Source organism: Nelumbo nucifera, chromosome 4, assembly GCF_055504915.1.
Source record: "Nelumbo nucifera cultivar China Antique chromosome 4, China Antique-T2T, whole genome shotgun sequence".
Classification (NCBI taxonomy): Eukaryota; Viridiplantae; Streptophyta; class Magnoliopsida; order Proteales; family Nelumbonaceae; genus Nelumbo; species Nelumbo nucifera.
In genome coordinates this window covers 68,102,140-68,118,197 of record NC_142652.1, presented here as the reverse complement: position 1 = coordinate 68,118,197, position 16,058 = coordinate 68,102,140, and the positions used below count along the sequence as shown (strand labels likewise).

At 40.5% G+C, this 16,058-nt stretch overlaps 1 protein-coding gene across 1 annotated transcript in view; it reads left to right on the top strand.

The window, feature by feature from the left end:
• AGY1 (Albino or Glassy Yellow 1) overlaps nt 1–16,058 on the top strand; it is a 30,428-nt gene continuing 14,370 nt past the window's right edge. Inside the window, exons 1-5 of the mRNA XM_010243143.3 lie at nt 1–585; nt 8,138–8,210; nt 8,503–8,709; nt 9,336–9,439; nt 9,616–9,795. Coding sequence (XP_010241445.1) covers nt 172–585; nt 8,138–8,210; nt 8,503–8,709; nt 9,336–9,439; nt 9,616–9,795 — 978 coding nt within the window. The 5' untranslated portion in view covers nt 1–171. The remainder of the gene's footprint in view (nt 586–8,137; nt 8,211–8,502; nt 8,710–9,335; nt 9,440–9,615; nt 9,796–16,058) is intronic.

The following is a 16,058-nucleotide window of genomic DNA, read 5'->3' as shown; positions in this document are numbered from 1 at the left end:
CCTCCACAAATTGATCCCCAAACCTTGCAAGCAACGGCCGGAGAAGGATAAAAAATGGGCAACAAGAAAATTTGAGTTTCGGGCCGTTTAAGCAAGTACCTCTCCAAATCTCTGCAACTCTTGTTCCCGTTCAATCTGTGTTTATTCATTTCTTAATTCCCACAAAAAATAATGGCGGCGTCTCCATTCCCGGCTCATGCTGTCAAGAACTGTCCATCTGCTTCAGTTTTTTCTTCCAAATTTCTACTTAGCCACTGCAATTACCATCCTAAATCCGAATTGGGTACCTCTTTTTTCGGAAGAGAGCCACGCCCGACGTGCGATTTCGGCGTCAAAACCTCTAAAGTTGGTGGTTTTAGAGAGCGTCGATTGCGTCCGATGGCGTCGTTGGGAGGTCTGCTCGGTCGCCTATTTAAGGGGACCGATACTGGGGAGGCTACAAGACAGCAGTATGCTGGAACTGTTAATTTAATTAATGGGTTGGAAGCGGAGATATCAGCGTTATCTGATTCGGAATTGAGAGAGAGAACTTCGATTCTAAAAGAACGAGCCCGCCAGGGTGATTCTTTGGATTCACTGCTGCCCGTAAGTTTTTAATGATATATTTCTTTTCCTGTTGCAGAATCATATTGCTTTCCATCGATAATTGTGTCTTCGTTTTCAATTTGATCATTCTTTCCTTTCGTTTCTGGTTCAATTTACTGGTGACGTTTATAATTAAACTCTTATAGTCTTTAATATTTTGGATTCTTATCAAATCACTGGAGAGCAATGCACAGACATAGGTGTCGCCCTCTTAACCTCTGATCTCTATGATTCTATTCTTTTCCATCTTAAGAGACTTCCATCACTTCCCAGTGTCATCTCTAGGATGCAAGAATTAATTTTTTCTTTATTTTTTTTTTTTTTTGCAACGAACACAATTTTATTAGTTGCTTTTGCAATTTGATGATGCCTTTACTTGAGCTTGTTAGTTTAATACTTGCCAAATTTAATAACCAATAGGGGTTGGAAAGAGCGTAGGAGGGTTTCTAAAAATTAATAAACAAAGAAGGAGCAGGTCTGGTAGGGTGTAAGGGGGTTGGGAATATAGACTACAGGTCGGTTAGAGCTTTGGAAGATCATAGTGATAGAAATAATAAGGAAGAATCTCTATCATTCGAAGATAACTGCATAAACTTAAGAGTAGCAATAAATAAAGAAAGAGGAAATAGGAATACAATAAGAGAATAAATGAGACTTAGAACTAGGGGAATTCATCTGCAGTGGAGAAAGGGTAAGACTCAAAAGATAAAAGTAACTAAATTTGAGATTTAATAATAAAGATACACAAAAAGCACACAACAAATAGATAAAACACTTGTTGCAGAATAATGGTAGAGCAAGAGCCTAATGAAGATGGTGTTTGGTATCAATGTCATCTCTCCAAGGCATTTCCTCCATGAAAGCTAAATTACTGTAGCCGAAGTAGCAGAAAAGAGAAGAAGAAGAAGAAGAGTTGCTGGAATGCCGAACTTCTCTGCTCAGTCGACAGTACTATTATTTATATTATGGTGTAGTACAATGATACAGGAAGTTACTAGAATGCCCCTGATTAGTGATGGGACACCCAGACAACTTAAAACATTAAACAGGATTAGGCCCATTAACAAAGACCCAGTATAGGACAACTTAAACTTAAGTATAGGCTAATAAGAACTCTTATTAGCCGAATACTCATACATACAAAGACTTCAATCCAACACTCCCCCTCAAGCTAAGCATGGATATCAATCATGTTTAGCTTGCCAAGCATGCCCCTAAACTTTGCTGCTGCCAGCCCTTTAGTCAGTACATCCGCAATTTGCATCTCAGATGGAGTATAAGGCACACAGAGTTCACCCGAGACAATTCTTTCTCTAACAAAGTGCCGATCAATCTCAATATGTTTTGTCCTGTCATGCTGCACGGGATTGTTGGCAATGTTGATGGCAGCTTTATTGTCACAATACAGCCTGAGAGGACCTTCAGCCTTAATGCCAAGTTCATTAAGAAGAGTTCTGAGCCATAAGAGTTCAGCAACCCCGTGGGCCATAGCTCGATACTTTGCTTTTGCACTTGATCTAGCCACTACATTCTGCTTCTTACTACGCCATGTGACCAGGTTTTCTCCCACAAATGTACAGTAACCCGAGGTTGACTTCTGGTCTCCAACAGACCCAACCCAATCTGCATCAGTGTAGGCTTCAATTTCAATTCTATTGTTTTTCCTGAAGAGAATTCCCTTACCTGGGCAAGTCTTCAAGTACCTGAGAATTGGAGAGTGCATAAATTGACTGACAACATGCACAGCATAAGCAATATCTGGCTGAGTGAGGGATAAGTATATCAGCTTCCCTACCAATTTTTGGTATCTCTCTTTATCACAGTAGTCCTCCCCTACTGATTCCTGCAGGCCATGGTTCTGTTCCATTGGAGTATCTGCTGGCCTGCACCCTATCATGCCTGTTTCCTCTAGGAGGTCAAGAACATACTTCCGCTGACATATGTAGATTCCCTCTCTTGACCTGGCAACTTCAATCCCAAGAAAATATCTCAAATGACCCAAGTCTTTGATCTCAAATTCAGAAGCTAGAAACTCCTTCAGTCTTTTTATCTCTTCCAAGTCATTCCCGGTAATTACCATATCATCCACATAAACAATGAGTGCAGTAAATTTGCTATCCTGTCTCCTTATGAACAAGGTATGGTCTGCACCACTCTTAGTGTACCTTTCTTCATGGCCCCACAGAGCCTCTCAAACCATACACGGGGAGATTGCTTCAACCCATATAATGCTTTCCTCAGTTTGCACACCTTTCTACTAAAGTCATAGCCTGGTGGAGGTTCCATAAATACCTCTTCATGAAGGTCACCATTTAAGAAGGCATTCTTCACATCCAGTTGATGAAGTTCTCATGAAAAATTTGCTGCTAGTGACAATAGAACCCGAATTGTGTTGAGCTTTGCTACCGGGGCAAAGGTTTCTTTGTAGTCAATCCCTTCTTTCTGAGTAAACCCCTTTGCCACAAGTCTGGCCTTGTACCTTTTAATGGACCCGTCCTCCCTGTGCTTTACAGTAAACATCCACTTGCACCCAACAGTGGTCTTCCCCTCTGGCAGATCCACTAATTCCCAAGTTCTTGCTTTCATTAGGGCTTTCATCTCTTCATTCATAGCTTCTTTCCACCTTGGATCAGACACAACCTCTGAGTACCTAGAAGGAACACGCACAGAAGAAAGAGCAGACACAAAGGAGTGATAGGCAGGAGATAAATGTGAGTAAGAAACAAAATCAGCAATGGGGTGCCGGGTGGTGCAAGAGCGGATAGGCTTACGGAGAGCAATAGGAAGATCCAAATCAGAAGTATGAGAGTTGAAATTACCTTGGATTGTAGAGACAGATTGATCCGAGTCCAACTGGTTGCTGTCATGAGGTTGAGGACCCCTTTTTCTTCTGTTGTATGTAAGTATCTCTTTTTGTTGCCTACTGGAGCCTTCAAGGAGTAGGAGGAGAGAATGGAAGACCCGAGGCAGATAGGGGAACAAAAAAGGAGGGAGAATGAGAATCCTCTTCCATCCCACTAGTCTCCCCCTGAAGAGGATTCTGAGAAGACTGAAAATAGGGTTGAGACTCATATAAGACCACATCTCTGGTGACATACTTTCTCTTGGAGACAGGGTCATAACACTTGTAACCCTTTTGTGTAGGAGAGTACCCCAAGAATATTCCCTTTGTAGCCTTAGGATCTAGCTTAGTCTTCTTTGGATCCTTCACATGTATGAAACATATACAGCCAAAGACCCGAGGAGGAAGGGGAAAGTCTGGAAGAGCGGGGCACAAAACAGAGAAAGGGGTTTTCATACCCAACACCTTAGATGACATCCGGTTTATCAGATATGGTGCAGAAAGTACAGCTTGAGACCGGTATTGCTTGGGGACTTTGTGTTGGAATAGTAAGGCTCGAGCTGTCTCCAATAGATGTCTATTCTTGCGCTCAACAACCCCATTCTACTGAGGAGTATAAGCACAGGATGACTGATGTAGTATGCCAGCATCTTCCATGAATAAGTTCAAGGATTTTTCAAAGTATTCAGCAGCATTGTCTGACCTGAATTGCTTAATCTTCTTATTAAACTGTGTTTCAATCATCTTGCAAAATGCCATGGTTATCCATGGTACTTTATCCCGTCCTTTTAACAGGTAGATCCATGTACACCGAGAGTAGTGGTCAATAAAACTGATAAAGTACCAGAAGCCATCAAAGGAAACAATGGGTGAAGGGCCCCAGACATCAGAATGAACCAAATCAAAAAGAGCACAAATTTCATTGCTGGAAATTGGATACACAGTTCTACATTGTTTTGACATTTGACATACTTCACAGGTTAGACTCTGACTTGGAATGCCCTTAAACAATTCGGGAAACAACATTTCTAATGAGGAGAAAGACACATGACCTAGCCTAGCATGCCAAAGATGCAGCTTAGCTATTGACTCCACACTTTCCGGATTACTAGCAGCAGATGCTTGTAAGGCTGAGCCGATGTCTGCATCAAGGTAGTAGAGGCCTCCATACTCATGACCGCACCCAATCGTTCTCCTTGTCAATCTGTCTTGGAAGATACAATGAGTAGGAAAAAAGGTTATACTACAGTTCAAATTTTTGGTAAGTTTTGAAACAGACAAGAGATTTGAGGTAAGACTGGGAACATGTAAAACTGATTTAAGAGAGAGGTCCTTGCTTAGGTCAACAATTCCCTTTCCAGAGATAGTGGAGAAAGACCCGTCAGCAACTCTCATCTTATCCTGACCAGACAACAAATGATATGAAGAGAATAGGGAAGACATATGTGTCATATGGTCAGTAGCACCGGAATCAATAATCCAAGAAGTAGAGTCAATAGAGCCAGTGGCACTGAAGGCAGAGGCTGTACCTGATCTAGCAAGAGATGTAGAAGCAAAAGAATTATTTCTTAGACGGGCTAATGCCCTGCTAAGGACCTCAACCTCACTAGCAGTGAAGCCCAATGTACCAGTTCCAGAGGAATCAGCAACCTGTCCCATAGGAGAAGAAGACACTGTTGGTGTATTTTGTGAGTTGTCATCATTGTTGCTGGCGACAAAATTCCCACTTGCCGCAGGCCTGTTATCTCTAGAAGAAACATCTTTGGGTATTGAAGACATCTTGACTGCAGCCACTGTGTAGGTGACACTGATTAAGACTAGCCGAAGCAGTTCTGAAGGTTCTGAACCAGTTCTGGAGCAGATCTGATTAGCTGAAATGATCATAGCAGGTTCTGACAGCACTCGACACAGTTTCAGACTTGCCGAGACTGTCACAGTTCTGAAACAGTTCAGTTACAACAGCAAGCAAGGAGTTCTGGGCTGGTAACCGACCTGAAGCTAAGGGTTCTCAACTATTGTGCTATGCAGACTCCACTTGAACTTTGAGTACTGCAACTGTAAAGAGAGTGCCCTTCCTTGCGGCCTACTAGGACTGCTGACATCAGTCCTCAACTAGGGTTCACAGTGCTGAACAATCTGGAGCTGGCAACTCCCTAGGTAATCTCACAGCAGTGGTGAGGGGTTTCGGACTGATAACCACCCTGAACTTGGAGCTGTTTGCCACATTGCTATGCTGGTAGAAGTGTTCACAGTGCTGGTAGAACACTAGATAGACTTCACTTGGGCTGAACCAAAAACTGCAACAGTTCGGGTACAGTAGCGAGTGAACAGTTCGAGGCTGCAACAGTAGCAAGTGAACAGTGGGCTCTGTAGAAGAAGCTAAGTTTGTGCGAGTCTTGCTGGAGCACCGAAGCTGCAACTGTAGAAGTAGCTAAGCCCCTTTCGGCTAGTGCTAGGACTGCTGAAATCAGTCCTCAACTAGGTCTGTCCTACACAGACCTCTCTTAGTAGCCAAATAGCTACTATTTGCTGGAAATAACCTAGTAGGACATCTACTTCTGGGTCTTACTTCCCTTGAGTCCTACAACCAAGAGAAACCCTAGGTTCGAACTTGCTTTACTCTCTTACACCCCTAGGTCTTCACTACAGCAACCCAGAAAAGGAAGAGAGAAGATGAAAAGACAGCAAGAGAAGAGAGTGTGGGCCGGCTGAAACCAGGAAGAAGCTAATGCTCTGATACCATGAAAGCTAAATTACTGTAGCCGAAGTAGCAGAAAAGAGAAGAAGAAGAAGAAGAAGAGATGCTGGAATGCCGAACTTCTCTGCTCAGTCGACAGTACTATTATTTATATTATGGTGTAGTACAATGATACAGGAAGTTACTAGAATGCCCCTGATTAGTGATGGGACACCTAGACAACTTAAAACATTAAACAGGATTAGGCCCATTAACAAAGGCCCAGTACAGGACAACTTAAACTTAAGTATAGGCTAATAAGAACTCTTATCAGCCGAATACTCATACATACAGACTTCAATCCAACACTCCAGGTCAGCACCATGTAGGCATTTTCTCATATCCTCTATTTGGTTGAGCATTTTTTAAGAATCGGGATTTGTTCTTCACACAGAGCGCTCCTCACACCAACCTCACAGCACTTTCAGCTCTGCGTTGGGAACATCTCCCACACTTGTATGTTGTCATTCATGGGAGATGTTCCCACTGCATGGCTGCAATGTGCTGTGAGGTTGGTGTGAGGAGCATATTTGATTTCATTTTTTAAGAGTTTTCCAACTGTTACAAGCAACAGATTCACCTCGGGTTATGTGCAAGCAGCTTTTTGAGAAAACATCAAAATGAAGCTTCTTGTATTGGAGAAAATGTTTTCTCCTTTTTGCCTATGTGGTGCCTAATGGCACATGGCTGGCACCATATAATATTAAAAAAAGTGCACATAACCCGGAATACTTTATCATTTTCCAAGGCATTTCCATTGCCTGAGAAAGCAGCAATGGTACCAAACAAGCTTGAAGTCAATGCCATTAGGTTTCTCTAGGAGTCAACAGACTCGACACCTAGAGTTGAAGGATCCAACATCTTCTTGAGTTTGAAGTCAGCACCAGACATATTACTAGAGAAAGCTCTTCATTCATTCAATTAACGTTCAAAGGAGTGTTTGCACGGGTTTATACAAGTTGGCAATAAATTTTTTGGGATTGCTGGTATAAGCTGTTGTGGGCCTTTGGATCAACTAAAAAATTTATCACACTTGGGCTTGGGCTTGTTATGGAATATTTTCAGGCCCATGAAATTGAGCCAGGTTGACATCAGATTTATCAAAATCTGATTACTAGCCTGTCATGAGAGCCATTGTGAGAAATGCGTTTGACTTCCCTTCCTCTACTTTCAGTTTTGCATCATTTCAACTAGATATTATTAGCATTTTGTCATTCATCTAGTCCAGCCCTCCAGCTAGATGCATTTTCCTGACAGTCTATAGTGGTTGACTTCACCAAGCTCAACAACCATAAAAATTGTTGCACTGTTGTTCTGTTGTCTGTAAATTAATATTAAAATATACTGTTTTAGATAAGCAGAGAGTACTGTGCCCAGATAACCATCTTTTTGCAGCTAGTAGCAGCACAGTCTCTGTTGATGTGTTTTTTTTTAATAAATATTTGGTTTGATAAACTCAAACACAACATAATAATAAGCTGATTCATGTTCCATTAGTCGAACATTTTCCTAGCATAGTCTGTGATTTTGTATTGTGGTCTAACCCAGGAATATGTGTGAACAAATATCTTCGTCCAATCTTTCATCTCACAAGATGCTGATTAACCATTAATGCCCATTCAAATTTCTGTAAAATCTATGATTTATTTAAATCATATATTGACTGAAGGCTACATTTGGATTGCTGACAGATTTATTGCTTTTTGACGTCCACATTTATTTGACTAATGTCTCATTTTGGTTGTGCAAACTGCAAAGACCTAAGCAAGGCACATGGCAAGGTTCAAAAAAAAAAAATTGTCATGTGAATTTTGGTTTCATTGTTTTATTTTTCGAAGGCCCATTTTTAATGCCATGTACCATAGGGAAACTTGCAGTTTTTAGTGCATCTTCTAACTACCATTTCATGATATATATTAGTGTAGAAAAAATACCTTTTGTTGTTTACTGAAAAAGTGAAACCTAATTGGCAGGAAGCATTTGCTGTTGTGAGAGAGGCTTCAAAAAGGGTTCTGGGTCTTCGTCCTTTTGATGTACAACTGATAGGTATATTGCATTGTAGTGCTTGGCACATTGTGCTGGATTGTTATGATATTCACTTGTATTAGATTCACTCAGACAGTAAAATTGAACACAAAACGTAGAGGATTTATCTGGAAATCATTGTGTGCTTAGTAAATAAAATATTAAGCTTATTATACCTTAGAGGTTAGAAGCTAGGATACTGCTCATGATTTTACCAATAAATTATTAGATTATATATTCAAATGAGCTATAGATAATCCAGATTCCCCTTTAAATCCAGAACCTTTAAGGTTTTTAATTGTTGGTCATGTAGGTGGCATGGTTCTTCATAAAGGAGAAATAGCTGAAATGAGAACTGGAGAAGGAAAGACACTTGTTGCTATCTTACCAGCTTATTTGAATGCATTAACCGGGAAAGGAGTTCATGTTGTTACAGTTAATGATTATCTTGCCCGGCGTGATTGCGAGTGGGTTGGTCAAGTTCCACGATTTCTTGGACTGCAGGTTGGCCTAATCCAACGTATGTCTCATTCTTTTTTATGTTTGTCTGATTATGCTTGTATTTATTAGACTACATTAATATTCACTTTCATACAATTGTATTTTCATCATGTATTTGTGCAGATAATGAAAATACAATTGTGAATTTCTCTACGGCATAACCTTGCAATAAGCATTCAAATTTGAGTAGCATGCGAAACTCATGTTCCCAACACAAGGCTTTCTAAAGTGTGAATAAATGTACCATTTACCCTTGGGCTTCATCCTCAAGGTTGAGCCTCAGGGTGTTTTCCTTGATTACCCTCCAGTAACAATGTTATCCAAATGCAAATGACTAAATGTTCAAATAATGATGGCAAAACATTCCCAATCCCAACTACAACCACTACTATCTTTGTTGTTTGTATTATGACCACCACTGTTATTCCCATCTTTGTCGTTTTCACCTTCATTGTTAATAACCAACTTCAATTGAGTTATTTAACTTGACAACGTGATTTGCTTGATGTATCCAGTAAAAAAACTTGATCTGTTTGCCTACTTCAAAGTAAGTGCAAAATTTGTGTATCTTTTTTCCTGGATAAGCATTGACTGAAAATTCCAATTGTAACTGTAATCTAACCATGAAGTTTTTATGTTTGACAGAAAATATGTCAAGTGAACAAAGGAGAGAGAACTACTTATGTGACATAACATATGTCACCAACAGTGAGCTTGGCTTTGATTACCTGAGAGACAATCTTGCCACGGCAAGTAAATTGTATTTATTCCTTTATTGTTTGCTGCAACTGATGTACTTTAACCTGATTACCAATTTATCATAGTCTATAGGCTATGACATTTTCCATGCAAGTGGATTATTGCTCTTGGATTTTAGGATTTTAGTTGCTCCTCGCGGGCTTATTTCTTAATGTGCTATTTACAGAGTGTTGATGAACTTGTCTTGAGGGGTTTCAATTATTGTGTGATTGATGAAGTTGATTCCATCCTTATTGATGAGGCAAGGACTCCTCTCATCATCTCAGGACCTGCTGAGAAACCTAGTGATCGGTACTACAAAGCTGCAAAAATAGCTGCAGCCTTTGAGCGAGATATTCATTATACTGTAAGAAATCAAACTTTTCCCAAGTGGTTGGTTTCTTATTAGATATTCTTAGATTGTTTATGGATATAACTGGGAAAAACAAAATGTATTTTCTCTTTTCCCTTTAATCAATGGGCAAAACTAAAATTTGTAGTAGTTATGCTTTGACAAATTGATACATCTAAAATATGAAAATTGATTCTTCTAGGACTTCATAGTTTTACTTGATTATTGATTTTTGTTATCATTCTTACTTCAGTGACATTTGTTGTCATCGCTGTTATCATCATCATCAACTAAGCCTTGTCCCAACTATATGGGGTCAGCTACATGAATCCTGTTCTGCCATTCTGTTGTGTTCAGTGCCATATCCATTATTAAATTATGAGCCCTTAAATCATTTCTTATTACTTCAACCCATCCCTTTTTGGTCTGCCCCTAGTTCTTCTAGCCTCTTCAACTTATAATAGATTCTTGTGCTAATATTTCTAGCCTCTTCTAGCCTCTTCAACTTATAATTGACTCTTGAATCTATGATGGAAAGAAATGTTATGGCCGTGGTCTCACTCTCATACTTCACCACAATCTGATTTTTCACATCAATGCAGGATGTTTGACTTCTGAAAGATTTAAAGTACAGGCCATATCATTGATATTTGTTAGGACAATTGGGTTTTGGTATTAAGTGTTAACTGTTAATCAGTAAGGGCAGTGGCAGTGTGGACAATATGGGAGGAAAGGAATGCAAGAATATTCAATGAGAAGTATAGTCAAAAGATGATCTAGTGGAGGCCATAAAGATAAAAGTTGTACACTGGGCAAGGTTCAAAATTTCGATACAGTATGCCCCATATCGGGCAATCGTTGGCTTAGTGATACACCCCTACAGGGGTCGTATCGGGGTGTGGCCTGGTTCAGGGGGTAGACCAGCCTTAGACCGGCCCCTCTGAACCAGTTTCAAAGAAAAAAAAGGGAGAGTGAGCTTCGATACAGGCCGATACATCCCTACTGGCATATCGGCCTGTATCGGTATTTTAAACCTAGACACTGGGTGAAATCACTCCAGCTCTTTCAAAATTTCTCAATTTCTGATATAGTAAGAGCGTGGAATGAAGTGGCACACACTGCTGAGAAGAAAGAAAGAAAGGTGATGGAGTGGAAGCCCCTAAGTCCCAACAAGATTAAGCTGAACTTTGATGGGAGTTCCATAGGATACCTGGGTATGGCAGGCATTGGTGGTGTGATCAGAGATTCCTCAAACAAAGTATTGGCTATGTACTTAGGACCTTTAGGGGAAGGTGATTCTTTAAAAGCTGAACTATTAGCTCTACTACAAGAGTTAAAACTTGCCAAGCAAGCAGATATTAAGAACTTGGAGATAGAAGAGGACTCAAAAATAGTGATATCTTGGACCAATTCAAGCAGGAATCTTCCTTGGATATATAGATATCCGTTAAGGGAGATAGTAAGCATTAGCAAGGGAACTTAATGTCTCATTCACATGGGTCAGGAGAACTGCAAATGGAATGGTTGATTCTCTAGCCAAACAGGGGGTTCAAAGGAAACAGCTTTTTGGGCTTTATTGTAACAGTTTCTGGTGCAATGTCTGTTTTCTAATTGCTGTAACTCTGTGTCTAATTCTCTTAATTGAATAAAATTCTCATTTTGCTGATCGAAAAAAAAGTGTTAACTGTTAATGAGTATAGATGAAAACCCAAAATCTTCTAACTCCTAGTAAAGTTAGGCTTTTTTTTTTATTTATTTTAAGGGCTACACAACAGGGGTAGCCCATCCCCCAACCCAAGTGCAGGTGGGATTTGATCCCAAGTCCCTGCTACGACCAGCAGGAGACCTTACCAACCAGCTGGTTGTTACCTTGCAACTCCTATAAAGTTAATTTTAAGCTGTATTTCTGAAACTGCATGAGCCAGATAAGATAGTTGAACTGCTTGGAAGTTGGGCCATCACCTGCGTCTTCCTGTATACTGAATGAGCCACCATACTGATGTGGTATAAAGATTAATTCAAAATAGGAAAAAAATGAAGTTAGTGGTCAAAATGTCAAACTTTTAAACCCATCTGATTCCAAGTCAGTCTACAGTCAACTGTTATGATGCAGGCCCACGGTGGGAGATTACATGGGGCTGCTTTGAGACTTGGAGATATCCTAGGATTATTCTATTTGTACAGTCATGAGTGGATGCAAGTATGGTAAGGAATTTAGGATGACCATAAGCTAGAAAGAAGATAGTTTCTCTGGCTGTCCAAAAAAAGAAAAAATCAGCCATATTAGTCTAAGACTCTAGAGAGATGTAAAATGATAATTTCTTTGCACAAAGTCAATTATTGAAGACTGTATAACATTGGCTTCTGAAGTCTGGAAGGTGACCCCAAGAAAAGCATGTTATTGCCTAGGCAGCACCTAGGCTTTCACCTTGACAGCTATGGGGCAGGCTTCACCTAGGCTTCAAGATATGCTAGATGGGCTTCACCTAGGCTTCAATATGCCAAAATTTTTCATTCTGTATTTTATAAAAGAAAAGAGGGTGGGCCTTGGAACAATGGTTGGGTTGCTCCATTGTGACCTGGTTTAAATCTTGGAAACAGCCTCTCTGTATGTACAGGGGTAAGGCTGCATACATCTGTCACTCCCCAGACCCTGCGTTGATGGGAGCCTCGTGCACTGGACTGCCCTATTTTATAAAAGACAACATATTACACACGTTTTAATCTTTAGTCAATCTTTTGACCAAATTTTGGATGTACTTTTAATTCTTGGAATTGAACTATAGACAGACTTTTCCTATACTGAACTTTATTTCAGTAGAAATCTGCTGAATTAAAAAAATATGAAAGGAAAGTAATTTCTTGAAGAGAGAAGGAAGAGAGAAGGAGAAGAAGAGAAGAAGAGAAGAAGAGAAGAAGAGAAGTTGAAAAGAAAAGAGAACAATAATCTGGCCGTCCCCTTCACTTACTATTTATACTAAAAATAAAGAACAGTACAAAGACAACTATGCCCTTATAGGGTGGCAAAACATAAAACATCATGTATAACACTCAAAAACTTAATAAAATTTGGACTCACATAACTACTGTGGTCCCCACCTCCTATCTAACAATTAACATAAAACATCTACTCAGAAAAACATCATAAAACTGATTAATCTTCAACACTCCCCCTCAAGTTGGGAGTAAATGTCACACATTCCCAACTTGCGTAGATCATGTTCAAGCTTATTCTTTGCCACCCCTTTAGTGAGAATATCAGCTAGTTGCAACTCTAAAGAGACATAAGGCAAACAAACTTCTCCAGTTGTTACCCTTTCTCTTATAAAATGTCTATCAATTTCAATGTGTTTTGTCCTATCATGCTGAATTGGATTGTGGGCAATATTGGTTGCAGCCTGATTGTCACAGTATAACATCATAGGTTCCTCTGCTTTCACCCCAATCTCACTCAAAAGAGATCTAACCCAAAGAAGTTCTGAGACACCATGAGCCATAGATCCATACTCAGCCTCTGCACTTGATCTTGCCACAACCGCTTGCTTCTTACTCTTCTAGGAGATCAAGTTTCCACCTACAAAGGTACACACTCCTGATGTAGACCTCCTGTCATCTAAGCACCCTGCGCAGGCTGCATCTGTATAGGATTCTAGTTTCAGATTCTCATGATTTAAGAAAAGAATGCCCTTGCCAGGGTGCTTTTCCAGATATGCAAGTATTCTCTCAATAGCTTCCTAGTGTTGAACCCGAGGTGTATGCATGTATTGACTCACAACACTGACAGCATAAGAAATATTTGGTCGTGTCATACACAAATACAACAGTCGGCCCACCATTGTTTGATATCTCCCCACATCCTTTACCAACTCACCATCCACACCATTAAATCTATGTTTTGGATCGATAGGAGTGTCTGCTGGTTTGGTCCCAACTTTTCAGTCTCCCACAATAGGTTAAGTACATACTTTCTCTGTGAAATGAAGATCCCATGCTTGGACCTTGCAACTTCAATCCCCAAGAAGTACTTGAGCTCACCAAGATCTTTGATCTCAAATTCTTGCTGCAATGATTTTTTGAAATCATCAATCTCCTCCAAGTCATTTCCTGTCACCACTATATCATCCACATACACAATCAGAATTGACACCAGAGCATGTCTCCTCTTCACAAAGAGGGTGTGATCAGACTGTGTCTGTGTGTATCCAAAACGGATGAGTGCCCCTCTAAACCCGTCAAACCAAGCCCTAGATGACTGTTTTAGTTCATACAGAGATTTTCTGAGTCTGCACACCTTTCCTTTACCAACATTTTCATAAAAGCTTGTTGGAATGTCCATATATACCTCCTCCTATAAATCACCATTGAGGAAGGCATTTTTGACATCAAGCTGGAACATGGGCTATGAATAGGTGGCTACTAGAGATAAAAGGATACGAACTGAACTCATCTTAGCTACTGATGCAAAGGTTTCTAGATAATCAACACCATAGGTTTGAGTATACCCTTTTGCTACCAACCTTGCCTTGTACCTCTCTATCTTGCCATTGGCCTTATACTTCACTGTGAATACCCATCTACATCCGACTATCTCTTTGTTTGGGGGGAGATCAACTATTTCCCAAGTTTGGTTTTCGACTAAAGCATCCATCTCATCTTGTATGTTTGTTTTCCACTCAGGTTTGGAGAGAGTCTCAGTAACATTCTTGGGTATAGACACAGAATCCAGGGAAGAAAGAAAAGCACGGGAGGGTGATAAGGCACTATAGGAAAGATGGTGTCAAATGCAGTGGGCTGTACACTTTCTCTTCCCCTTACGAAGTGCAATGGGAAGATTAAGGTCAGTGGGATCAGTTGTCACAATGGTGTTGGGGATAGGAACATTATCATCAGAAAACATAATAGGCTTAAGCTCAAGAGGAATACTTGGAACTGTATTTGCCGAATCTGGAGTTTCAGAAGGACTAACAAAGAGTGGTGTGGGTTGAGGATGTGTAGAGTCAACCATCATCTGTCGGCGTTGATATTTCTGTGAGGCTGCCCGTAGTGGCTCAGGTAATGAAACTGGAGGTGCAGGTGTTAGCTGAACTGATGCAGGTGCTGGCTGAACTGATGGAGGCACCAAAGAAACAAGAAGAGGAATAGATTGTGAGTTCTCCTCCCCAAAACTCTCCCCCCGAGGAGAACCACTCGAGAAGAAAAAGGTGGATTCAAAGAAGGTAACATCCATAGTGACATATTTACTCCTCAACACTGGGTCATAACAACAATACCCCTTTTGGTTCTAAGCATACCCAAGACAAACACATTTCTTGGCCTTAGGATCCAATTTCTTGCAATGAGGGCCAAGAATGTGAACAAAGGAAACACAACAAAAAACCCTCAGAGGTATATGAAATATCTCCCCATCTGAGAGAAGAAGACTAAATGGCACCTTAAACCCCAAAGTCCATGAAGGAACACAGTTAATCAAATGCACGGCTGTAAGAACTGCATCTCCCCAGAACTGCACAGGAATTGAAGCACACACCATAAGACTCCTTGCCACCTCCACAATGTGTTTTTTCCTCTCAACAATTCCATTCTGTTGCGGTGTATATGCACATCTGCTTTGATGAACTACACCATGTTCTAAGAGATACGTGGTCAGGTCCGACTCAAAGTACTCTCTGGCATTATTTGATCTAAAAGCCTTAGTTCTCACTCCAAATTGTGTGAGAACCACTCGAGAAGAAAAAGGTGGATTCAAAGAAGGTAACATCCATAGTGACATATTTACTCCTCAACACTGGGTCATAACAACAATACCCCTTTTGGTTCTAAGCATACCCAAGACAAACACATTTCTTGGCCTTAGGATCCAATTTCTTGCAATGAGGGCCAAGAATGTGAACAAAGGAAACACAACAAAAAACCCTCAGAGGTATATGAAATATCTCCCCATCTGAGAGAAGAAGACTAAATGGCACCTTAAACCCCAAAGTCCATGAAGGAACACAGTTAATCAAATGCACGGCTGTAAGAACTGCATCTCCCCAGAACTGCACAGGAATTGAAGCACACACCATAAGACTCCTTGCCACCTCCACAATGTGTTTTTTCCTCTCAACAATTCCATTCTGTTGCGGTGTATATGCACATCTGCTTTGATGAACTACACCATGTTCTAAGAGATACGTGGTCAGGTCCGACTCAAAGTACTCTCTGGCATTATTTGATCTAAAAGCCTTAGTTCTCACTCCAAATTGTGTGAGAACCATCTGGTGGAATTGTGGTACCAA